Genomic DNA, 25,736 nt, shown 5'->3' with positions numbered 1-25,736 from the left:
CCTCAAACTCCTGGGCTCCAGCGATCCTCCTGCCTCAGCCTTCCGAGTAGCTGGGACTGCAGTTGCCACCACACCTGGCCCCACTATATTATCTTTCCGAGGATATTGATGATAGTTTTCTTGACTCCTTCTTTTAACTTCTGCATTATCTGTTTGTTCTGACTTCCTCCATTATATTTATTCTGGTCTTTCTCTTTTATGTTAGAGACTGTCCGTGTCAAGTTGAAAGAGACACTAAGAAGGTTATTGGAAGCACGTATGTGGCAGGGCTTGTTGTCTGGTAGGCTTCCTGAGTGATGGGTGGTGAGCCTGCTTTTTGGATGCTTTTTGCTGGATCTCTAAATATCAGTGTCTGTAAATCTTTTTCTCTTGAGCCAGTCAGTATCCCTGCAGGAAAATTCCATTCTTCTGCTTGGAAGCATAACTGGCTGCATTTGTCCTGGAACCCTAGGATGGAAAGGGACTAACAGTATCACTGCTCAGAATGCAGATTTTTACTTAATTTTTCTGTTTTCCGTATGTGTCTTGTGTCTGTCCTCAGCTATGCAAACATCTCTTGAGATCACCCCTGTCAGACTTTGTAGGGGATGGGGGAGGAAGGGCCACTTCCTGGGCTGCCTGTGGTCGGAGGGGAGGCCCATGGTGAAGTGATTGGGAGTTTGCACAAGGAGCACTGAGACAACCAGCTATTTCCTCCCTATAGTCACTCTGCTTCAGATATGGACTCTCGTCTACGGCCATGCCGCCCTGAACACGCCCGATCCCATCTGACCTCAGATATGGACTCTCTAAATCCTGAGCTTTTCTTGGAGTTCTGTGGCTTGAATAAGCTTCTTAGTACCTTCATACCTCCTTGCCTAACTTCCAGAAGAGCTCACATTTGATCTTCTTCCTTGGGCTACTGGGTCAGGTAGTTCTCCTTGTTACTTTCTGGCTTCCAGAGTTTTCTTGGCACTTGTAGTCTGCTAGTGTCCCTTACCTATTTTTTCTGTCCTTGTAACTTTATGCTTTTTAAAACTTCTTTACATGATTTTGTGGGGTTTCTGGGTAGCAGAGTTTCACATGTTCATTCCAGCATGTGGGATCCTAAGTCTTCTAATGTCTGGTGTATTCTCATCCTCAAAATAACCTGTCAAATACTGAGTTTCCCCAGATGTTTGTTTTTTTCCTGACATACAATATACATACAGGACAAGACGTAAGTCATGCGCATACCCCTTGCTGAATTGCCATAAATTGAACTTATGCTTGTAACCAGCACCGAGGTCAAAGAAATAGAATATCCTAGCACCCACAAGCCCTCGCATGCTCTCTCCCTGTCACTGCTTTCTCCTCCCTCCCCAAGGTAATCACTGTCCTGGTGATTCTAATGCCATAGAGCATCTGTTTTTAAATTGTCTGTATGTGGAACCATATATTGTATATTCTTTTGCTCAGCATGAAGTTTGTGAAAGTCCTGCATGTTATTGTATGTATTTGTAGTTCATGTAGGTTTCATAGCTGTACAACATTCCATTGTGTGAGTATACCACAGTTTATCCATTTTATTGTAGCTGGACATTTGGGTTGTTTTTTAGTTTTTGTCTGTTATGAATAATGCTGCAGTGACCATTCTTATGTGTGTATTTTGGAGCACATGTACAGCTTTCTGTTGTGGATACCTAGAAATGCAGTTGTAGGGTTACAGCGTTACTGGGTGATAAAGTATGTGTATCTCAGCTGCAGGAGATACCGTCAAATAGCTTTCCTAAGCGATTGTGCCAGCGTACCCTTCCATCAGTGGTGGCTGGGAACACCAGGTGCTCTGCACCCTCCCTAACACTTGGGATTGCTGTTTCTTTTAATTTTAGCCATGCTCATGGGTATGTTCTGGCATCACATTCTGACTTTAATTTCCACTTCCATTCTCTGAAATACTCTTGGCTCTAAAATTTAATGATTTTCATCTTTTCCCTTTTGAAATACTCTTAAAAACATGCGTATGTTTTGAAAAGTATAGCTATCTGCTCTAAAATATAGTGCATTTCCTCCCCATTAAAAGAAGAGCGGCCTTGGTACCTCCTGCCAGCTGCCTTATAGAAGACATTCTTGGCATTATGAGAAGGCCCCTCGGAGCTCTCAGATTAAATTGTATTATTTATTATTCCAAACTACAGGCAGTCCCTGGGTTACAGACGACCCAACTTGTGTCATTCCGTACTTACAAATGGGCTCCCAAGGCTCCCCATAGGATAATTTATAATTAAATAATAAAATTAATAATTTGGGAACTAGTTTCTTCCATGCATATAAACAAACCTGCATGGCGTAAGTGGTTCACTGGCGCAGCATCTTTGTGCTAGTGGCCAGTCTCATTGTTTATATGGCCGCTTACGCACAGCATCACTTTTGTCTTATTAATAACTTTTTTATTCTATTTTGTGAGTCTGTGTTTACCCTTATTACCATGCCACCAAAGTGAAAGTCCACTGCAAGTCCAGGTGAACCTGCAGCGAAGAGAAAGGTGATTATGATGGAAACGGAAGTAGAAATAATTAAGCTTTGGGAAAGAGGCCAGACGCTGTCATTCACTGGGAAAGCATTAGGCTTCCGTCACTTGACTATTGGGACAATTATGAAGGATAAAGTGAGCATAATGGAGCATGTGAAAGGCCATGCTCCAATGAAAGCATCAGTTATTACTAAGCAGCGTAGTGGATTAATTACTGAAACAGATTATTATTTAGTTAGAAGATCAAAATAAGAGTAACTTTCCTATTAGCCTAAGATTGACGCAACATTCTTTTTTGAAATTTCTTCTATCTCCTATCTAAACTTTTTATATGAATTTGTTTTCATGTTGTTTATTTGAATTAAAAGAAAGAGCACAGTAGTTTCTGTAACTGATTATTACAGTACAGGGGTGTTATTATCAGTACAGTATTTCACTGTATTGTTACCACATATGAGCCATTATAATATTGCTATTATTAATTATTATTATTATTGAACCATATACGAGCTGTTCATCAGGGATCTGAGTTACATACAAATCTGACCTAAAGACGTTCTCAGGAACATATCTCATCTGTAACCCCAGGACCACCTGTACTTAAGTTTACCATGGGCTGATTCTTCATCATAATGCTTAGCTCTCATTGAGCTTACAAGTTTGTACTAATATGGAATGATTCTTAATGTACTTTTTCAAGGATATACATGTGTGTGTTTCAATCAAAGGAGTTTGTTTTGGTTTTGTTTTATTCTTTTAGAGATAGGGTCTCACTGTCACCCAGGCTGAAGTGCAGTGGCATGATCATAGTTCACTACAACCTCAAACTCCTGGGCACTCCCATCTTGGCCTCCTAAAGTGCTGGGATGATAGGCGTGAGCCACCACCCTGAGCCAATCAAAGAAATTCTTTAAGATGCTAGTATGTTTTCTTGTAGATAAAAAAGTTTGTCAGAGATAAATTGACTGGATTCTCCAGGTGGTGTCTCACAGAGAAACTGGAGGCAACTTGTCATTGGGGGAGTCCTGTCGCCAGGCTCTAGTCTTCTACCTCACAGGTCCAGGAGTCTATTCTGTAAATTAACTGAGAGTTGATAAGCCTCTAAGAACGAGTTTATGTTAACCACACTCTTAAGGAGAAACTTACTTATAAATCAGATGCTCATTTGCCTAGGCATAGCCCTAGCAGAGTCCCTGACTGATAGTAATTGCTCAGTGAACATTCAACAATGATAGGAGTCAAATCATGGCTCAGAGTGTAGTTTAATAATGGGAAATGGATATTCATAAGTAATGTAGTCACTAAACTAATACAGCCAGGTGGTCACCCCTTTTCATTCTTTGGATATTTTTGTTAAGACTTCACTGGCCATCATTAGAATTATAGCACCTTTTTCTTTGGATTATTCTGGATGTCCAGTGAGGAAGTCTTAATCTCTAATTTTTTAGGAGAACACTTGAGTAATTGCCAGTGGAAGATGTTCCAGTTCTGACAATGCTTGGTGACACGAGCAGCACTTTTACACATTATTTCTTAGGCTGGGACATTACTATAGTTAGCTAATACTCTTTTCTTCTTTATGTCATTGTTTGTTGATTTTTTTTTTTATTGCCTTTAATTTACATAGTGTCATATTCCTATATCCCCAGACACAGTGGGTACACTGTATCTAGAAGTTGAGATCTACACCCTCACAGAGAGGAGATAGATGCTGAGTAGGTCCATAAGTGAAGGTTACGAGTAAGTAAATAGACTATGCATTTATAAGCTGCTCTCAAATATCCCAAATTTGGGATGCTTACTTTCAGCTACAGGAAAAGCCTCAAACTGTTTATAATTTATACTCTGTAAGAATTTGGAACTTCTGATTCAAATTAAATTTTATGAAATACGTGATAAGCTTCATAGGAGCTTTGTTTTTTATCTCTTGGAATTTTGCTTCCGTAGGTTTTGTTAAAGGCTTTCATAGTGAATCTGAAGTCCAGTTCCCCTACCATTCGGCGGACAGCAGCTGGGTCAGCAGTGAGCATCTGCCAGCACTCAAGAAGGACACAGTATTTTTATAACTGGCTACTAAATGTGCTCTTAGGTAAGGTGGATGCATAGGAGAGGTGGAGGTCAAGATAGACCTTTGGAAATCTTTAAGATCAGATGATACCCCAGCCATCTGGACTAGGTCAATTGGCACTGGCTGACTGGTGAATGTGAACTGTGTTGGGGCTGCTGTGAGCCTGCATGGGTCTTGTGACGGCACAAATGCAGCCGTGCCCAAGGACATGTGGGTGGGCAGTGGGTGTGGGCCAGTGGAGAGCCCCACCTTCCTTCCTGGCCCTGGCCCCTGTCCGGGCTGGCTCTGACTACAGTGAGTCCTCGAAGCTTGAGCTTGAGACTGTGCCTCAGATCCCTGTAGGTTCTCTGTAGCTCAGTTGACAATTTCTCCTGTAGTTTGGGTCGCTGAATATCAACGCTAGCGAGTGCTGGAGTTAGTGTGTGGATGTTTGATATGAAATGACTGCCTAACTTTCACACGCGGTAGAACTCACTGCAGAGGGCATTGCTAAGCTCAGGATGTGGATTTGGGCCATATGGTATATTCTTTCACAGTAATGTTTGTGCCGTCTATCCCTTAGAATCTCTCTTCTTTTTAACAAATTAAGCCACAAATCTCCAAGCAACAAATTAGATGTTAAGGGATCTTGCTTCTGTCTTTATAGGTTTGCTAGTTCCTGTTGAAGATGAACACTCCACCCTCCTGATCCTGGGCGTGCTGCTCACACTGAGATATTTGGTGCCCTTGCTGCAGCAGCAGGTCAAGGATACCAGCCTCAAAGGCAGTTTTGGGGTAACACGGAAAGAGATGGAAGTCTCTCCCTCTGCAGAGCAGCTTGTTCAGGTAGGAGCTGCAGGGTTTCCTCTAGTGCTTACATGTGAACACTAGCATTCAAAGAACCAATTAATGTGGAAGAAAAGTGGGAGAACCAAGGATCAAGAGTGTGGACTGTGGAGCTGGATTGCTGGGTGCTAACCCTAGGTGTTGACCTCTAGCTGTGCGACCTCTGTATGTCAGTGTCACCACAGGTCAAATGCAGGTGGTATCTCTGAAGGTGCTGTGAGTGTTACCTAAGCCCCTTAGTCCCCTGCCTGGCACATGGACCGCTGCTACTCTGTTTCTAAAACTAAGGATCATGAAGTGTGTTCATCCACTCAGTAAATATTGATGAGCACCCATGATGTACTAGGCACTGTGGTAGGTGCTGGGAATACTGTGGTGAGCATTTCCGATGTGGTCTCTGCCCCCTGGAACCTGTGGCCTAGTGAACTGGTCTAGATAGGGTGGTATGCTCATCCAAGGAGGTGAGGACATGGTCTGTGGGGGTGCCTTGATTCAGGGTTTGCTTCCTGATTTATAGGTATTTGAGTCAACTGGATTTATAGGTTGTGTCATTTAGCTAAATTTTGTAGGGTACAAAATTTGAAGTGGCTTAAATGATTTTTGCATAGAATCATGAATTGAAGCTAATGCTAATAATTTAAGCATTAAGCTAGATAATATTTGTAAAGTGTTTAGAATCCTTCCTTGCACATGTTAAGGCCCTGTCGGTGCTGGTTAATGATAAACAACTGAGCAGAAGTGGACTCTAAGAAAATGTTGGCTGACCAGCTGCCCTTCAGGTGCGTTATAGAATACATGCAATGACAGTGTATGTAATATGACATTTAATTATATTGCCTCCACAAAAAAATCATTACTGAATGTTTTAGTGAGTAAAAATTGTGCCACCGTGGTAATAAATACATTAAAATATAGTTTATTTTGTCTTTACCTTACCTTATTTTTTTGGTTGTTTTTTTACTTTTTTTTTGAGACAGAGTCTCACTCTGTTGCATTGGGTAGAGCATAGTGGCAACATCATAGCTAATTGCAACCTCAAACTCCTGGGCTCAAGTGATCCTCCTGCCTCAGCCTTCAGAGTTTCTGGGACAACAGGTTCGTGCCACAACACCCAGCTAATTTTTCTATTTTTAGTAAAGATGAGGTCTCACTCTTGCTCAAACTCCTGAGCTCAAGTGATCCTCCTGCCTTGGCCTCCCAGAGTGCTAGGATTACAGGCGTGAGCCACTGCGCCCAGCCTATTTTTTTACTTTTTAATAAGGAGAATTCTAGACATAATAATTCATGGCCAATCATGTTTCATTTATAATCCCACTCACTTCTCTTTTGTATTATTTATTTTTATTTAAAACATTTTTTTAGAGACAGGGTCTTGCTGCATTGCCCAGGTCAGAGTACGGTGGCCTGATCATAGCTCACTGTAGCCTCAAACTCCTTGGCTCAAGCAATCCTCCTGTCTTAACCTCCTGAGTAGCTAGGACTACAGATATGCACCATTACACCTGGCTACTTTTTAAAATTTTTTGTAGAGGCAGGGTCTCACTGTGTTGCTCAGGCTGATCTTGAACTCCTGGCCTCAAGTGATTCTCCTGCCTTGGCCTCCTGGAGCACCGGATTGCAGGTGTGAGCCACTGAGCCTGGCCTTTTGGATTATTTTGAAGCAAATCCCAATCATTCTCTTATTTCGCCTGTATTTCATTGTGTATCTCTATAGATGAAGATTCTCAGGCCGGGCGCGGTGGCTCACGCCTGTAATCCTAGCTCTCTGGGAGGCCGAGGCGGGCGGATTGTTTGAGCTCAGGAGTCCGAAACCAGCCTGAGCAAGAGCGAAACCCCGTCTCTACCAAAAATAGAAAGAAATTAATTGGACAACTAAAAATATATAGAAAAAATTAGCCGAGCATGGTGGCGCATGCCTGTAGTCCTAGCTACTCGGGAGGCTGAGGCAGGAGGATGGCTTGAGCCCAGGAGTTTGAGGTTGCTGTGAGCTAGGCTGATGCCATGGCACTCACTCTAGCCCGGGCAAAAGAGTGAGACTCTGTCTCAAAAAAAAAAAAAAAAGATTCTCCTTTTTTTTTTTTGGAGACAGAGTCTCACTCTGTCACCCTGGGTAGAGTTCAGTGGCGTCATTGTAGCTCACTGCAACCTCCAACTCCTGGGATCAAGTGATCCTCTTGCCTCAGCCTTCTGAGTAGCTGGTACTATAGGTGAGTGCCACCATGTCCGGCTAATTTTTCTATTTTTAATGGAAACAGGGTCTCATTCTTGCTCTGGCTGAGCTTGAACTCCTGAACTTAAGCAATCCTCCTACCTCGACTTTCCTGAGTTCTAGGAGTACAGACGTGAGCCACCATGCCTGGCCTCTATTTTATTTTTTTTTAAACTTCATGACAATGCCATTGTTAGACTTAAAAAACTTAACATTTCCTAAACATCAAATACCCACTCATCCACAACTTTCTCTCTGCTGTTTTGGAACCAGTATCCAAATAAAATTGCTTGATAAGGATTGTAAGTCTCTTTGATCAACTATTTCCCCTTCCATCCCAATTTTTTCCCCCTTAGAGTTCATTTGTGGAGGAGCCCATTTGTCTTGTTAAGTTTCTTTGTGGTCTGATTTATTGCTTGCATGTCCATTGTTTAAATTTGCACTTTTTCCTGTTCTCTTTATTGCCTATAAATCAGTAATTGGAGCAAGAGGCTTGTCAGATTTAGGGTATATTTTGTAATGTAAATTATATCTGAGTTCAGTAGTCCTTATGTTAATATAATATTTTAAAATAAACATTTGAAAAGTATTGAGGCTATATGCTAAAAATTTTTTTACTGGTGCTTTAGAAAACTGCTTAATCAAAAAATTGGGAAACCATTGGTCTAGTGGGAGAAATAATTACTAAACACGTGGCACGGTGGGGGAGCACATGTGGAGCCTTTGCCTTACAGAGGAGGGCAGGGAGGCCCCTAAGAAAATTCAGTGGTGACGACGCTTACCGGTGAGTAGGATCTGACCAGATGAGGGAGTCGGGAGAAGAAGGGAGTTTTATAGATAGAAACTGCGATCTTTGCCAAGTCCAGGGAGTGAAAGGATGAAAGAGTGCTGACAGCACATGAGTGTAAGAGTATGTACACCCTCTCGATGGGTCCTGGAGAGGCCTCCTGGCTTCCTCAAGGGTTAGCAGGAGTGCTGATGATAGTCAAGGTCATAGAGAAATTGGAAACTGTGTTAAACTGGGATTGCAGTGATCCTGGGAGGATAGGGGAAAGGGTGTGGGTGTGGTGCTTAATTAATTGCTGATTTTCTTAATGGTTTCTTTTCTCCAAATCGATTAAATGATGCGATACTTTTTGAACTAGCAAGCTAGATGTGATTACCTCTAAAATATATCTTACTCCATCTTCTTTTGACTAATGACTGTTCTGAATGAAATTACTTTGAGAAGTTTAATTTCACTAATGTAGTTTGGGTAACTGTATTTAATAAGAATTTAAAAGAATCCTAGGCCTGGCCAAACTATTAAGCAAGTGTGAGCAAAATATAGATACTTCTAGATAAGCAAGAACTCAGTTTGCCTTTCATGTATGGTTTTTGAAAAAAAGTTATTTGAAGATTTATTACAGCAACATGTGAAATAAATTGAAAAATAGAGGAAGCCCTGAAATCTAAGAAACAAAGCATCTAACCCAGGAATGTAATAAAAGCAATTCTAAGATGATTGTTGTTTAGTGTACAGTTCAGATTAGGCACTTCAAGAATTCCCTGAATGGCCGGGCGCGGTGGCTCACGCCTGTAATCCTAGCTCTCTGGGAGGCCGAGACGGGCGGATTGTTTGAGCTCAGGAGTTCGAAACCAGCCTGAGCAAGAGCGAGACCCCGTCTCTACTAAAAATAGAAAGAAATTAATTGGACAACTAAAAATATATAGAAAAAATTAGCCGGGCATGGTGGCACATGCCTGTAGTCCCAACTACTCGGGAGGCTGAGGCAGGAGGATTGCTTGAGCCTAGGAGTTTGAGGTTGCTGTGAGTGAGGATAACGCCACAGCACTCTAGCCTAGGCAACACAGTGAGACTCTGTCTCAAAAAAAAAAAAAAAAAAAAAAGAATTCCCTGCAACAAATATTATGATTAAGAAGCTGGGAAAAAGGGAAGGCATATGCATCTGTTGCCAACAAGGAGGAAAAAAGGCAAGTAGTAAAATTAGGGAAACCAGCAAGATTTATGAACGAAATTTGTAATCCAATTATGAAGGAAAATAAAATGTAGAATAATTTTAAGCAAGTAATAGATTATAATAAGAGAATCCATTTGAATATCGATTGGGACATTCCCTTTCAAGCAACACATGATAATAATGAAAGACTTCTTTTTGAGTCTAGTCACATTAATAGGCTTTGCAGTAAATAATATGTACACATAAAAACATACATACTATTTATTTTTAATTAAGTTTTTAGACTCAGCTAGGCAGAGAGCATAAGATTTAAATAGTTTACTTAGTAGCATTTAAATGTAAATCTTGACAATGTGAAAGCAGTGCTGTTGCCAACAGAATTTAGTAGGGGGGCAGATGGGGTGAAGAAAAGGTGAGTGCTGGTTTCCTCATTACATTGTGAGGAATCAGATTCTGTGTTCAAAATGGATGGCTTAAGAAATCAAGCTGATTACCCTAGAGTAGGGGTCCACAGATGTTTTCCGTAGAAGCCCAGGTAATAAATATTTTAAGCTTTGCAGGCCATACTATCTCTGTTGCAACTACTCAGCACTACCATTGTAGTCTGAAAGCAGCTACAGATGGTCCATAAATGTGGCCATGTTCTGATGAAACTTTTTTGAGACAGAGTCTTGCTCTGTTGCCTGGGCTAGAGTGCAGTGGTGTCATCACAGCTCACTGCAGCCTCAAACTCTGGGCCTCAAGCGATCCCACTGCCTCAGCCTCCCAAGTAGCTGGAAATACAAGCTTGCTACCACACCTGGCTAATTTTTCTTACTTGTTGGAGTGATGGGGTCTCACTGTGTTGCCCTCGAACTTCTGGCCTCAAGCAATCCTCCTGCCTTGGCCTTCCAAAGTGCTGGGATTATAGGCGTGGCCACCACGCCCAGTCCTGATGAAACTTTATGTACAAAAACAGATGCGGGCCAGATTGGAACTCTGGACTGTGGTTTGCTGACCTGTGATTTAGAGTTATAGAGATTACCATCAGAAGATCTAAAAGTGAGCCTTTTTGTTTTATATTCTTCTGCACTGTTGATTTTTAAAGAAGCATGTATTTTATGTTACTAAAGGTAGGGTTGGCAAACTTAGGAAATAAAAATACAGGATGCCAGTGAAATTTGAATTTCAGATAAATAATGAGTAATTTTGTCATATAAGTATATTCCAAGTTGCATAGGACATACTTATACTACAAAATTATTTGTTGTTTATCTGAAATTCAAATTTAACTGAGTACCCTGTATTTTATCTGGCAACTCTACTTAAGAAAAAAAAGAATAAATTCATTATGTTTATATAATGCGATATTGTATTAAAAACACCAATAAAATGTAACATAATAGGCTGGCACTCTGGGAAGCCAAGGCAGGAGGATTGCTTGAGCTCAGGAGTTTGAGACCAGCATGAACAAGAGCAAGATCCCATCTCTACTAAAAATAGAAAAATTAGCCAGGAGTGGTGGCGGGTGCCTATAGTCCCAGCTACTTGGGAGGCTGAGGCAGGAGGATGGCTTGAGCCCAGGAGTTTGAGGTTGCAGCGAGCTATGATGATGCCATGGCACTCTACCCAGGGTGACAGAGTGAGACTCTGTCTCAAAAAAAAAAAAAAAGGAAAAAAAAAAAGGAAATTGAAACTCCCTCCTCACTCCCCCTCACTTTCATAAAAAAAAAAAAACCTAATACCTTCACAATTTTTGGCAACTCTTTCTCAATGGCACTGTTAACAGTATTTTTTGATTTTTAAATGTGTCTCCAACTGACTCCTCACTCAGTGTATGTTGGGCTTTAGTTTCCCTTTACTAGTCACTAGTTTCAGGAAGTAGAGATCTTAATTAGCACACTACCGCTCTAGTGGAAGTGCTCTATTTATTTTTAAGGAATTAATATAACAGTGAAAAACATGAGAATTTAGAAAACAACATGGAAGCTAATGATCATATTGGTAGAAATGATAGAGCAAATTTTAGGGGGAGAAATTAAGGTAAAAATTTTGTCAACAAAGTCCTATTAAAAACCAAAAGACATGAAACCTAGGACAAATTTTAAAAACTCTGACCAGAACACCCGTGCTTCTCTGTTTCTAGGTTTATGAACTGACCTTGCATCACACACAGCACCAAGACCACAATGTCGTGACTGGAGCCCTGGAGCTCCTGCAGCAGCTCTTCAGAACTCCCCCACCGGAGCTCCTGCAAGGCCTGACCACGCCAGGCGGCCTTGGGCAGCTCACTGCGGCTAAAGATGAGTCTAGTGGCCGAAGTCGTAGTGGGAGTATTGTGGAACTTATAAGTAAGTTATCAGCAAGGTCCTCTTGTCATTAACTGTGCACTAATACTTGGTGCCCTCTGTTGAATTTTGGGCCCTGCGCTGTACTGAGAAATCCACATCTTAATTCCTTGCCAGAACCTCTAATTTAGGTAGCACCTTTGTTTGCCAGATAGGAGAACTAAAATTTAAAAAGTCTAGGTGGCAAAATGAGGCCACACATTTGAAGCCCAGCCTCCTGGCTCTCTGTCTCCAACTTGGCAGCCTGAACACACTGGGGAAAGTAGCTCCAGGATCCTTGTGTTTAGTTGCCAGACAGCATCTTCAAGTCTTTGGAGGGATCTGAGAATTGCTTCCTGCCCTGACTTTAGAAAATCTCTCCATACCCACCACCATACCCAGTTGGCTCTTCTTCTTGATGCTCTTGGGGCTTGGGCCCTAATTCCACCAGTGGTGGCTGCCCTGGAGCAAGCACTGAGTGCAGGGGCCTTCTTTGTTGTGAGAGTTGCCCTTGAGAGTGGGAATAGATGGGAGTCCCTGAATCCCAGACTCTGGATCTGGGTCTGGCACTTGCAGGCTTTTAATAAGCGTTTGCTGACTGTAGACTCTTTCGGCCACTGCATATGTGGTCGATTTAGTGCAGTGTATAACATGGCCTCACAGCTTCCACAAACTAAGAGAATTTGACTGGAAGTCTAATTGCTGCTTCATAGGAATACAAATGTTTGCCTGAATCATGAGCAGGAAATGTTACTATGCCTTGTTCACTGTCCTTTGCACTGAAGAATCCTTTTCTCTATGGAATGCATGCCTTACAACTAATTAGTGAAAATATTCATTTCTAATAAAATTTATACATGATTATTAGTTAACCAAATAACCTGAGATTTCTAATATTTTTAATTTGACTTTTTAAATGCAATTTGTTTTAGTCCTTTTGACTTTTTAGGTCATATTCTTTAAAGAACTATATATTTGAATCTTAATATAATTTTCATATTGGAATTGAAGTGTTGAATCATGTTGTTCAAGCATTTGCTGTGGAATTATGTTTACATTTTCCCTAGTTTCAGAGTTGAATCAAGCTTTTTGAAGATTTTTGAATTTCTTCTAGATTTTAGCAGATTGTTACCTTTCTTCATCTGTCACTTTCTGTGATTTACAGCTGGAGGGGGTTCCTCATGCAGCCCTGTTCTTTCAAGAAAACAAAAAGGTGATTATTTCAGAAATCAGAGTCTTGTGTTGAATCTCACCGCTTTTCTGTATTTCCATAATGCACTGGACTCTGTGTCTATATCTCTTCTCAGTTGAGTGATTATATGTATAAATGTTGCTGGAATCTGATAAAACAGGCTGAGTAGTTCCGTAGGGTGGCTTTTAAAAATTGCTTTTGTATCAGAATTGCTTTGTCATAAATTTCTAATGCTTTAGGTCAGGGGTCAGTGAAATTTTTCTGTAAAGGCCCACAGAGTAAGCATTTTAGCCTTATGGGCTATAGGGTCTGTTTTGCAGCAATTCAGCTCCGCCTTGTGGCAGGAAAGCAGCCATAGACTGTGTGTGGGCTACTGGCTGGCTGCCTTCCAATAAAACTTTACTTACAGAAACAGGCACCTGCTTTAGGGAATGTGGTGTTATATTTTATAAAGATAACTTACCCTCCCAGTAATTTTATCCAGTATTAGGAATATTATTAAATAGCTTCTTTTGTTTGGTCAGTTATTTTCATTTGGACCTGTTAATCATTTTTCAGCCATATTTAACTTTGTATATATCAAAGTATTCTGATACAGTTAATTTATTTTTATTAAGTCAGTGTTTCTGATAAAATCTGCTAGTTTTGGTACACATTATCATTTTGCAACACCAATTATTTTCCTTTCCAGTGTGGATTTGCATAGGAAAGAATTGCTATCATTTTCTATTTTGAAATCTCAAGGAGTAATCCTTGAGTGTTTAAGAGCCTGAAGCTTAGTATAATTTGTGGTATTGAATGGGATCTTAACAGGAATTCATTCTAGCCTTCACTAAATTAAGTAAACATTTCCTAGAACTTGGAATCAGTAGTATTTGAGCCATGATAGTGTGGGATACTTAATCAAGTTTGAGATATTAGTGAAAAATTGAGATTGTTTAAAAGCCAAAAGGTCTAGCAAAAAGTTAATCTTTATATTCTTGAATTAGGAGACATTTTTGGACATGTGACTAAGTTACTCTGATACTTGTTTTTGTTTCTTAGTCACTTTTTCCAGTGCCAGTGAAGAAGATGATTGATTCACATTGTTGAGATGAGTTGTTTTGTCCTCTTCTGGCTAGGATGTGGGATATGTCCTCTTTTTTATTTTTTTCAGTGTCTTCTGTCCCTGCCCCATTTCAAGTGGTGGTTTTCAAACTTTTTTTGTTGTAGTTGGAGAATCATTTTTTTTTCAAGTCTACCAATATATAAGCTAGTTGAAAGTTAATTTGTGTTGGATGTAGGATTAGAGTAAACGTGATGGGGTGGCCTGGAGTCTCTCTTCTGATAGCAGCCCTGCTCTTATATTATACCTTGAGGAAATTAGCATCTGCAGAGGGCTCTATGGAACATACTTGCACACCATTGATTTGGAGGATAGAGACTGCTGTCATTAAGATCTGAATTCATCGTTTTGGCATTTTATTTGATTTTTTTAAGTTACTATGTTAATTTCATCTAGATTTTGGATTTCCTTTGCTAATATTTTTTTCAATTTTGATGTCCCATCACTGTAAGTTTATGGAAGTTATCACACTTCTGACCTGTTCTTTGGAGAGAAATAACATTTTAAATTTCCAATAATTATTTAGATAGTGTCATTTAATGACATTTGCATGTAATATAGTCATAATGATTTAATCAGTCCAGTTAAATCATATTAAGACTTTTGGTTTCTTTTTTGCTAATATAATTTTGAGCATTAAGTATAAAATGTATTTTTAGAACTTTATAAAAGTAATATTACTTCATCTTCTAGCTCATATTGTGCTTGAGTTCTGATCGTTAACCACAGAGTCTAGAAAATTAAAAGATAATAAAATGAAAGTGACTTTCAGATATAAAGATTTTCCATGTTAATTCTGATGTGTCATTAAAGATATGACATGAATATTCCAAGGGCCAGCCAATAGAATTGAATCTTTTTGGTCATAACTTACCATTTTTAAGGTTAAATAGTAATATAAACTGTTTAACAATAATTCAAATCAATAAATATTTATTAATTTTTAAAATACTTTGTGGTGTAGTTTGAGAATCATTGCTTTTAACTTTTTTCCATATTGAGTTTATTGATTTTAATAGTATTCTCAATATCTCTATATTCTATGTGTTTAACACTCTTGAGGTATACAAATAGTTATATATGATGAAACTATATGAGAGTAAATTAAATATGCTTATGATTTTCAGTTTAGAATGTACATTTTTTTAATTTTTAAAGGGCTTATTTTGAGTAGACTTTAAAGGAATATTGCTGTATTATTTACTAGGCAGAGTGCTCCTAAGCGAAGAAGCAGCCTTGGAAGATGACTCTGAATCGAGGTCAGACGCCAGCAGCTCTGCCTTTGCAGGTAGTTCTGGTTGGTAGGCGGAGCTTCCCTTATCTACTGTCCACCCTTCTGCCCCTCCCCTGTGCCCGAGGACCACACTTCTGGGGCAGCCATGGAGCCAGCTAGCTCATGTGGTGGATAATGGGGACTTCTTTTATAATGGTTGCTTTGAAGCATGCTTGTCTATGTGTTTGCATCATGTGCTGTTTTCTTTGGTTTAGACTGTTTTAAAGTTAGGTTTATGCTCCCTGAACATAAGGCTTTTTGGGGAGGGATGGCTGTCTCCTGTATCAAATGGATCATGCTGGGGGAAATGGGATGAAAAATTGCCTTTGGATAATTAACTTGAAAGAATCTACCTTTGTTTACAGATGGTTTTCTAATTAAATTCTTTGTGTGCTTTATAAAATATGATTAACTTAAGGCACTAATAACTGGATTAAATGAGGGCAGTTTTGGTTGTATCATCCTATCCAAAGGAGTATTTTTAGATAACTGAAAATAAAGTTAAAATATTTGAGAGTGAAAATCTGAATAATTCCAGTGACATTTATTAATATTAATTCATTTATTTTACAAAATAAATGCAGGAGTTTTTCCTGATTACAAAAATTAAAAAGTTAATGCACAATAACTTACAGCTATCTGGAGTAGCATACAGCCCAAGTGCTTAGCAACCTAACTGCCCCCAGGAGTGACCACTGCTTGCAGCTTGGGGTGGATCTTTTTGTTGTGAGTTTTATGTAGTGGTTTTTGTTTTTAGATGGGAATTTAAAAACTGAACTAGGAAAATCTGGCATAAATTTATCCTATAGGAGAATGGGACTGGATCAGAGATCTTGAACAGGGCTTGGAAGAAGGCAAGCCCACCTACAAAGAGATGAATTTGCAGTCATTTCTGACTGCTGTTTGCTTGGAGGATCCAGGCATCAGGGACCGCCCAGCCTGGTGCCCCTGACCAGGCTGCCTCTGAATTACAAACATCTTTACATGTTGCTCCAGCTAAGGCTGGAGCCATTGGTTAAGAACTCGAACTTCAGTTTTTGTGGTGAAACGCAAAATGTGGAGATATTCATAGTATTTTAAAAATACTTGCTGATTATTTTTATTTTATTGAGTACTATAGTAAAAGGCAATTTGAGTAATGTTTGAAGGATGCATTATTGTCTTGCCTTTTTAGTTCATATTTTCACTGTATATCAGGATGTTTTGCAGCTAAAACATTTGATGACAATAACTTTTTGTTCCTTTGCAAACCTTTGATTCCCTATTTAATATTTTCTCTGTCTATTTGCTAAATGAGTGTTTCTCTGTTTTTAGCCTCTGTGAAAGATGAGATCGGAGGAGAGCTGGCTGCTTCTTCAGAGGTCTCCACTCCCGGGTCAGCTGGTCACGACATCATCACTGAGCAGCCGCGGTCACAGCACACGCTGCAGGCAGACTCGGTGGATCTGGCCAGCTGTGACTTGACGAGTGCTGCTACTGATGGGGATGAGGAGGACATCTTGAGTCACAGCTCCAGCCAGGTCAGCGCCGTCCCATCTGACTCTGCCATGGACCTCAATGATGGGACTCAGGCCTCCTCACCCATCAGCGACAGCTCCCAGACCACCACAGAAGGGCCCGATTCAGCTGTGACCCCTTCAGATAGTTCTGAAATTGTAAGTGGGCTGAGGGGCACCCTAGTCTTCTGCAGAGGGGCTGCCAGCTTTCTGAGCTCTTCCCTGAGGCCCAGGAGCTTGACCTTATTTAGTACCTTCTCTAAGGGAAACAGTCTTTTGTGTTGAACATGCAGCTCAAAAATCAGATTAGTTGATTATATGAACTGTGCTAAAATTGAGTACATTTTATGTTCTTTAAGGCCTTATTGGGCCCTGGCTAAATGATTATTTTGAAAAAATCCTTAAGGAGTCTATCATTAACAAATTTGTGGTCTTAATAAAATGTAATTAATAAAATTTATACTGGGTATTATTTTTAACAGTTGACTTTTCAAAACTTTTACAACATGTCCCATTTTATAACAACATGGATTTAAGTACCTCTGATCTCTGAATCAGTGGGCAAGAAACACTCAAGGATAATCTAATTAAAAAGTTTGGTACAAGTGTATACAAAGTTTTATTTTTCAGTTTTTAAAATTGTAATATACATAAAATAACATACAATTTACCTTCTTAATCATTTTTAAGTGTAAAGTTCAGTGGTATTAAATACATTTAAATAATGTTACACAACCATCACTACCATCCATCTTTGTAACTCTTCTCATCTTCCCAAACTGAAACTCTGTTCCCATTAAACACTAACTCCCCATTCCCCTCTCCCAGCCCCTGGCAGCCACTATTCTACTTTCTGTCTCTCCCAATTTGACCACTCTAGGTACCTCATATAGGTGGGATCATTACAGTATTTATCCTTTTGTGAATGGCTTATTTCACTTAGCATAATGTCCCCAAGGTTCATCTATGTTGTAGCATGTGTCAAAATTTCCTAACTTCTTTTAAAAGCCAAATAATATTATATTGTATGGATATGTACCACATTTGCTTATCCATTCATCTATAAATGGACATTTGGATTGCTTCCACAGTTTAGCAATAGTGAATAATGCTATGCATAATACGAACGTGGGTATACAAATATCTCTTGGAGACTCTGCTTTTGATTTTTTTGAGTATGTACCCAGAAGTGGAATTGCTTTTACACTCCAATTTTAATTTAAAAAATGAATACTATTAAGTGTTTTGCTTAATAGTATAGTAGTTAATCAACTTAGTAATATTTCAATAATTTATTAGTGGTTTGAGAGTCCATCACTCAGTTTTTTAGGTAAATTACACTCAAAAGTGGATTGAAACATTCAAGTGTAACACTTTGTGACATGGAATTCTGACCCAAGCTTATGGCTAAACATATGAAGCACTATGCCCAGAATTTAGTGGATTCAGTCTTGGCAGTTTAGGAGATAACCTATTATATTGTGAGGTTTTTGTCTAAAAGTTTTGTCCTCATTTGTGAAGACAAGGATTTTTGTTTGAGTTTTTTTCTTTTTATATCAAAAAGGGAAATTTCCAGATTGCAATCGCTTTGGAACTTTTAGAGCTACAAAAGCTTTTCATAATGTAGTAATGATGTGTTATTAGTAAGCTCTTGGTAATTTCTGCACATGCATTTATGTGCATTTGAGTAAGTGACCTTTGTGTTTTGTATATAAAATATGCCCCATTGTATTTGTGGTTTTGGCCTTTGCTTTTCCATGTTGGAGAGTTTGTCCTTTGGTGGTCACACTTCAGAATTCTCACAAGCCCCCTTGAACCATTCAGGTGTTAGATGGTGCTGATAGCCAGTATTTGGGCATGCAGATCGGACAGCCCCAGGATGAAGATGAGGAAACTGCCAATATTCTTCCTGATGAGGCCTCAGATGCTTTCAGAAACTCTTCCATTGGTATGTTGACTTCAGGTGATGCACTACAAAATGATCTCATTTTCAGTCCTGGACATCTTAATTTTATCTTTGCTTCCAAGAAGAAATCTCTTTTTATATCTTCGTTTTCTGATTTGTAAATAGCAGATGAAAATGACCAACTGAGGGATGATCATACTTTTTTTTATTTTTGGAAACAGAGTCTCATTCTGTTGCCTGGGCTAGAGTGCAGTGGCATCATTACAGCTTACTGCAACCTCAAACTCCTGGGCACAAGCGATCCTCGTGCTACAGCCTCCCAAGCAGCTGGGACTACAGGTGTGCACCACCACACCTGGCTAATTTTTCTATTTTTTGTAGAGACAGGGTCTTGTTGCTCAGGCTGGTCTTGTATTCCTGGCCTCAAGTGATCCTCCTGTCTCAGCCTCCCAGAGTGCTAAAATCACAGGTGTGAGCCACCACATCCAGTGCATCATATTTTTTCTTGATCTAAATCCTGTACTTCTGAGTTATCTTTGCATAATGTGTATTTGTGTTTTAATTGGAAACTTGTCACTTAATCTCAATTTCTTTATTTTTGAAGCCCTTCAACAAGCACATTTATTGAAAAACATGGGTCACAGCAGGCAGCCTTCTGACAGCAGTATAGATAAATTTGTGTCAAGAGATGAAGCTGCTGAACTAGTTGATCAAGAAAACAAGGTGAGGGATATAGGCATGAGACATCTCAGTGTTTCTGAGCTCGTGAAGGTTTTAAAATCACCCTGGCTGCTGTCTGCTTTGCTTACTGCTTTCCCATCTCCGACTTTTTTATTTCCCCTTTTGATACTGACCTCTTCCTAGGCCTGCTCTTTTCTGCTTCTCCAGGTACTACTCACATCCTTAAGAATTGGCTGAGTCCTGTCTCCTTTGAGAATCCTCCGCAAATCTGTTCTGTACTGAATGCTGCCATGCCTGGTTTCTTGGACCATTCATTTGATGATGGTTGTGCATGGCCGTGCAACATTTCTTATTTCTGTTCCATTGAATTGTTTTAAAGGTCTCTCTTTATATTGTTTATCCTTTTGCATGAAAGTGTGCTATCTTCCTAGTTCATGTAAAATTCCTCCAGGATAAGGAATAGTGTTTCATAGTTAATCCTGTCAGTCAGAATTCCATCCTTCAGCAGTTCCTTCCAGATCTCCTATTCCCTCTTACCTTTGGGCTTCCCTGGGCTCTTTCCTTCACCTGAATAGTTTTTGCTTGTCCTGTAGAAGATAGCTCATGCTCTGCTTTCCAGAGTGGCCTTTCCTGAGTGCCTGGTCTCGGCTGCCTTCATATCTAGCATGGTCTCCCTGTGTGCTGAGCTTGTCCCCTGCCACAGCCTTGTGACCCTGTGTCATATTGCTTCTGCCTGGTTGTTTCTGCTCAGTCATGGTCTCTGCGAGGTCAGGCTCGAGAGTGGGCAAAGACAGGAATCTCCATGTGCTCAGCACGCAGCATAATTGTCCCCTGGTTTTTTGATGATGAGTGTCAGTTTCTCTGTTCTAGCCTTGCCGCATCAAAGGTGACATAGGACAGCCTGCTGATGACGATTCTGTGCCTCTTGTCTATTGTGTCCGCCTTTTATCTGCTTCATTTTTGCTAACGGGGGAAAAGAATGGTAAGTATGGAAGACAGGTGTAGAGTTGAAGGAAGTAACTCTAGGTTTTGAAGGTCAACTGGTGGCCACTTTTTGCCTTGTGTTACAGCAGTGGGAATAGAGTATGGAGTGAGTCTGGATTTCACTGACTGAGGTGGGAAGGGAGAAAATGATAGAACTGGTAGTTTATTGGGTCTAGTTTCATTCCTTTGAAAACTAATGTCTGCTGCTTCAGGGCTGAAAGTGGCCTGGGTGTTTTTTTTGCAGTGCTGGTTCCGGACAGGGTTGTGAGAGTCAGTGTGAAGGCCCTGGCACTCAGCTGTATTGGGGCAGCCGTGGCCCTTCATCCAGAATCTTTTTTCAGCAAACTGTATAAAGTACCTCTTGACATCATGGAATACCCTGGTATGTTAAAGGATCACATATTTTTCCTTAGATTCAGTCATTATTGTGAACACTATTTCAGTCTTGACTATTTTAGTTTTAGAGCCGTAAGTGTTTTAAGTTAATTTGTGAGATTTGACTTGTGTTGTAGCTCTTAATAGAGCACGTAAGTAGACTCTCCTTGCATGAAATACACAGAGGAAAAATAGAAATCTGGGAATGTAAGAGCCAATTTCCATACATACTGGATTTATCCCTAAAGCACAAATTGTGCACATTCAGAATTGCTGTGTGTTGCTCTCTGCCAGGCCAGGTGCTCACACTCAGAGATGAGTGGGGCCTGAGAGTGGCTGAGACAGATGGTGGACCCGTGCCTGCTTGCACCGTCTTTGTTATGGCGTAGGAATGATCCTCCTGCCTAATCTTTCTTTGAGGGATAGGGCAAACTTGTGCTTTTGAGTTTACATTAGGTAAGTGTATAGTAGTTTGAGTTTTTCTAATCTTTTTTTTGAAATGAAATCTTGGAATTTTGATTATTATATGACATCCTGGAATTATAATCCAGAAAAGATGTTGTATTGAGGAGATATTAGCAATATGATGAATTAGAATCCTTAAACCCCAAACCTTTTTTTTTTTTTTTATGACTTACAGTTATTATAGCCAAGTCCTTTGTAGATTTGGGTCCTCCCCACCTCTTTTTCTCTTTCCGAGAATTAAGCTTTTTAGTTGGAAAGCTGATGGTAGGGAATTGTACAGTGGCTGGGCAATTTGTTCCCACAGAGGAGCAGTATGTCTCAGACATCCTGAACTACATCGATCATGGAGACCCACAGGTCCGAGGAGCCACTGCCATCCTCTGTGGGACCCTCATCTGCGCCATCCTCAGCAGATCCCGCTTCCACGTGGGAGACTGGATGGGCACCATTAGAACTCTAACAGGTAATGGCCAGTTTATCAGTGATGTCTTTTCTAGGTATCATTCCAAAGTTTTAAATTTACATGAAGATGTCTGTTGCTTATTCTTCTGGTTAGGGAATACATTTTCTCTGGCGGACTGCATTCCTTTGTTGCAGAAGACTTTGAAGGATGAATCCTCTGTTACTTGCAAGTTGGCTTGTACAGCTGTGAGGGTGAGCATAATCTTTTGCAGAAACTATTCCTTCAATTAGTGGACATTTTACCATTGTTACAATTAAAATTGGAGCTTAATGTGAAATATTTCCATATATTATAAAGTTGTAAGTAATAATAAACATCTATGTATCCATCACTCAGCTTTAGAAAGAAAACATTGGCAATAAGTGAAAGCTTAATAAACTTTTAATTCTCCCAATATTTGTTTGAAATGTACCTTTTCGTAAAGGGTATATTTAGAAATATACCTTGCTATCATTATGTATAGTATCTGTTGGGAAAAGAATACTGTATTAGGCCCATAGAATGTTAAGAGTCAAAGTGAGCGTTAGGGATATATAATCAACCTCTGTTTTCGTACCAAGTGGAAAAGCCTCAATTCTTTTAAGTGAGAGTGTGTTGAACTTTATTTATTAGCTGGCTCATAAATCAAAACTGGCCAGTCAACAACAGTAAAAATTAAGCAGTAAAAATGAAAACAAACAAAAAACTCTGCAATTGTCAAATATGTGTGATACCTCCCCTTTTTAAAATACCATGGCCTAACAGTAATTTTTCTCTAGTTCCAGAATTCTACAAGTTTCAGTCATGTCTTGAGCAGAAGGAAGTGTGCTATTAGCTCAGTCACATTGCAGGTTGGGCTCAGCGTGTGTCAGCCACATGTGTGGCTGCAGGAAAGGAGGGTACAGCAGTAGAGGCCTGTCCTGTTCCCTTCTGCATTCAAGTATACAGTGACATCCACGGGGTGGTCCTTGTTATGGGTCCCTTGTCCTTGCCCTGGGTCTGAGATTTGTTTTAAAAGTGGTGGTAGAGCTGTGTTGCAGGTCTCCCTCCTTACCACTGGTAAATGTTCATGAAATTGGCCATGACATAGGCAGAAATAGGAGGAAGAAAGAAGCAAAGTTATGTGAAAGGGACACGTTTACTTTTAAACTTGTATTTACTGAGATAAAGTATATGCCATAAATATTTCTGAGAGATGTGGAAAAAGTGCAGCATCCCCGTTGCAGTTAAAAAAAAAACAAACAAGTGTATGTGTAAGAGCGATGTCTTAAAACCATCAAGATGCAGCTACTCTGAGTGAGGCCGAATCTGCCACCTTCTTCCCCTGGACTTTGTTTTGCAGCATTGTGTCATGAGTCTCTGCAGCAGCAGCTACAGCGAATTAGGATTACAGCTGATCATCGACATGCTGACCCTGAGGAATAGTTCCTACTGGCTGGTGAGGACAGAGCTTTTGGAAACTCTTGCAGAGATTGACTTTAGGTAAGTGCATCAAGTTCATTGGGTTTAAAGCAATATAGCTCAGAAGTTCCAACTAAGAATTTGAAAGTCCCAGGGTCACTTGGTGGAATTGATGATTGTTTGAAGTATCCTATCCATCAGAAATTGAGTGGTTTAGATAAATGGTAGTGATTTTCTCCTTCCCAGTGGCTGTTTGCTGAACTTTGCCCTATGCTTGGAATTTTAAAATATAGGCAGAAGAGTTGATTTTTTTGATCCTCTTAGTTGTTTAAGTGTTCCGGAAGGTGAGAATAAAACAGCCTAGAATTTTTTCACCTTTGTCTTAAACTTTTTAAAAAAAATGTAGCTTATGTGAATTTTGCTTGTTTAAAAAGAATGTACTCATCATTATACTGAACTTAGGTAAGACAGCTGGTTTGTATTTTGTTGCAGTTAAAAAATAACTTGATGTGTTGTAGCTTTCATTTTCTAAGAGTAGGTTTTGCTTGGAGATGTTTCTTTTCAGCACTTCTTTTTAGAAGGAAATTCCTTTTTATTATCCAGGTTTTTTTTTTTTTAAGCTACCATTGATAGAGACCCTGTAGCTTAATTTATTTCATTCTTAGAACATCTCTGCAAATCAGGGATTGTTCTCACCTCCACCCACAGATAGGGCCACTGAGTTGGGTGGGTGAATGCCGGGCAGCGCATGAGGGGTTCTGCTTACCCCATTCTGTGGTAGGTGTTGGGGCTAATTCTGTGGCTCACCTAGAGTCTTTTGAAATAGTAGGTTTTTTTGTTTTGTTTTGTTTTGTTTTGTTTTGTTTTTTTGAGACAGAGTCTCACTGTGTTGCCCGGGCTAGAGTGCCGTGGCGTCAGCCTAGCTCACAGCAACCTCAAATTCCTGGGCTCAAGCAATCCTTCTGCCTCAGCCTCCCGAGTAGCTGGGACTACAGGCATGTGCCACCATGCCCGGCTAATTTTTTAATATATATATATTTTTTTAGTTGTCCAGATCATTTCTTTTCTGTTTTTTAGTAGAGATGGGGTCTCGCTCTTGCTCAGGCTGAGCTCAAACAATCCGCCCGCCTCGGCCTCCCAGGTTTTTGTTTTAAAGAAAAGCAATTTACTGCATACTATCTTATTGAGTCTGTAATTGTGAGAGGAATGTAAATTCATTTATTTGAAGCCATTAGTCTCTTTTGTCTTCTTTTTTGAGACAGAGTCTGGGTCTGTTGCCCTGGCTAGAGTGCCGTGGCATGAGCCTAGCTCACAGCAACCTCAAACTCCTGGGCTTAAGCGATCCATCTGCCTCAGCCTCCTGAGTAGCTGGGACTACAGGCATGTGCCCCCGTGCCCGGCTATTTCTTTCTATTTTTGGTAGAGATGGGGTCTCGCTCTTGCTCAGGCTGGTCTTGAACTCCTGACCTTGAGCAATCCACCTCCCTCGGCCTCCCAGAGTGCTAGGATTACAGGCGTGAGCCACCGCTCCCGGCCCTCTTTTGTTGTCTTGAGTAAGTGCTGCCTGAGAGCCTTCTAGGGTGCTTGGGTGAGCTCACTCTGGAGCAAGCCTCCTTCAGGGTTCCGGCTTGCAGAGGCCAGCAGGTCAGCAGTGAGTGTGTGCTGAGTAAGTATGTGATTTCATTGTTAAATATGTTCTTTTGTTAGGCTGGTGAGCTTTTTGGAGGCAAAAGCAGAAAACTTGCACAGAGGGGCTCATCATTACACAGGGGTAAGCATCCCACCTTAAAGAAAGTGAAGCAGAGCTTTCCTCACAGTGCGAAGCTTCTCTGAACACATTCGTGGTGTCTTAGATGTGTGTATTTCACATTTATATCATGAAAATTGTGATTGTGTGGTTTGAATTTAAGATTTGAGTCTTAAGTTGAGTTCTTTCTCACTAGCTTTCCAAAATATCTTACCTAAAATTTAGTCAAATACAGAGATTATGTTCATTTTTATTATCCTTTTTTTGAAAGCTTTTAAAACTGCAAGAACGAGTGCTCAATAACGTTGTCATCTATTTGCTTGGGGATGAAGACCCCAGAGTGCGACATGTTGCTGCCGCATCATTAATGAGGTACTTACCAATATTTTATCTTTTTCAATTTTTTGGTTGAAGTACTAAAAGATATGACGATGGGATGAGAGTGAAGAATTCAGAGGATATAAGGCAGTATTACTGATTCTTTTGAGTTCATTTCAGCCATTCTACTCTTACACTATCAAATTATCTATTACCATAAGAGTCTAAAGTGATAATTTATTTAAAAATTTTTTTTCTAAAATAATTTAAAAAAACAGCAAAATACTAACATTCCATTGTACAAATAATGCACTTTCATTATCAAAATTTTGGGATATAGAGAATAGCACTAAGGGGAAAATGAAAATCACCTTCAATTCCTCCGACTGGCAATAATCACTTTTAACGTTTTGCTATGTATCCTGTGTACGAGTTTCTTACTCAAAATTAAGTCAAAATATGTGCAATTTTGTGATTTGGTAATTTTCACT

General features: G+C 39.9%; 1 protein-coding gene across 2 annotated transcripts in view; it reads left to right on the top strand.

The window, feature by feature from the left end:
• HTT (huntingtin) overlaps positions 1 to 25,736 on the top strand; it is a 160,532-nt gene that overhangs the window by 36,709 nt on the left and 98,087 nt on the right. The window contains exons 7-21 of one of the 2 annotated variants that reach the window (XM_012655049.1): positions 4,439 to 4,580; positions 5,206 to 5,384; positions 11,680 to 11,884; positions 13,026 to 13,073; positions 15,365 to 15,445; positions 16,745 to 17,085; positions 18,751 to 18,874; positions 19,437 to 19,555; positions 20,384 to 20,495; positions 20,742 to 20,879; positions 21,642 to 21,800; positions 21,894 to 21,991; positions 23,122 to 23,261; positions 24,888 to 24,951; positions 25,199 to 25,299. In XM_012655049.1, coding sequence (XP_012510503.1) covers positions 4,439 to 4,580; positions 5,206 to 5,384; positions 11,680 to 11,884; positions 13,026 to 13,073; positions 15,365 to 15,445; positions 16,745 to 17,085; positions 18,751 to 18,874; positions 19,437 to 19,555; positions 20,384 to 20,495; positions 20,742 to 20,879; positions 21,642 to 21,800; positions 21,894 to 21,991; positions 23,122 to 23,261; positions 24,888 to 24,951; positions 25,199 to 25,299 — 2,051 coding nt within the window. The remainder of the gene's footprint in view (positions 1 to 4,438; positions 4,581 to 5,205; positions 5,385 to 11,679; positions 11,885 to 13,025; positions 13,074 to 15,364; positions 15,446 to 16,744; positions 17,086 to 18,750; positions 18,875 to 19,436; positions 19,556 to 20,383; positions 20,496 to 20,741; positions 20,880 to 21,641; positions 21,801 to 21,893; positions 21,992 to 23,121; positions 23,262 to 24,887; positions 24,952 to 25,198; positions 25,300 to 25,736) is intronic. The other variant, XM_012655050.1, reaches the window with a different exon arrangement.

The sequence above is a fragment of the Propithecus coquereli genome, unplaced genomic scaffold (assembly GCF_000956105.1).
Source record: "Propithecus coquereli isolate 6110/MARCELLA unplaced genomic scaffold, Pcoq_1.0 Scaffold459, whole genome shotgun sequence".
NCBI lineage: Eukaryota > Metazoa > Chordata > Mammalia > Primates > Indriidae > Propithecus > Propithecus coquereli.
The sequence above is the reverse complement of the archived record's forward strand: the minus strand, read 5'-3'. Positions and strand labels throughout refer to the sequence as shown.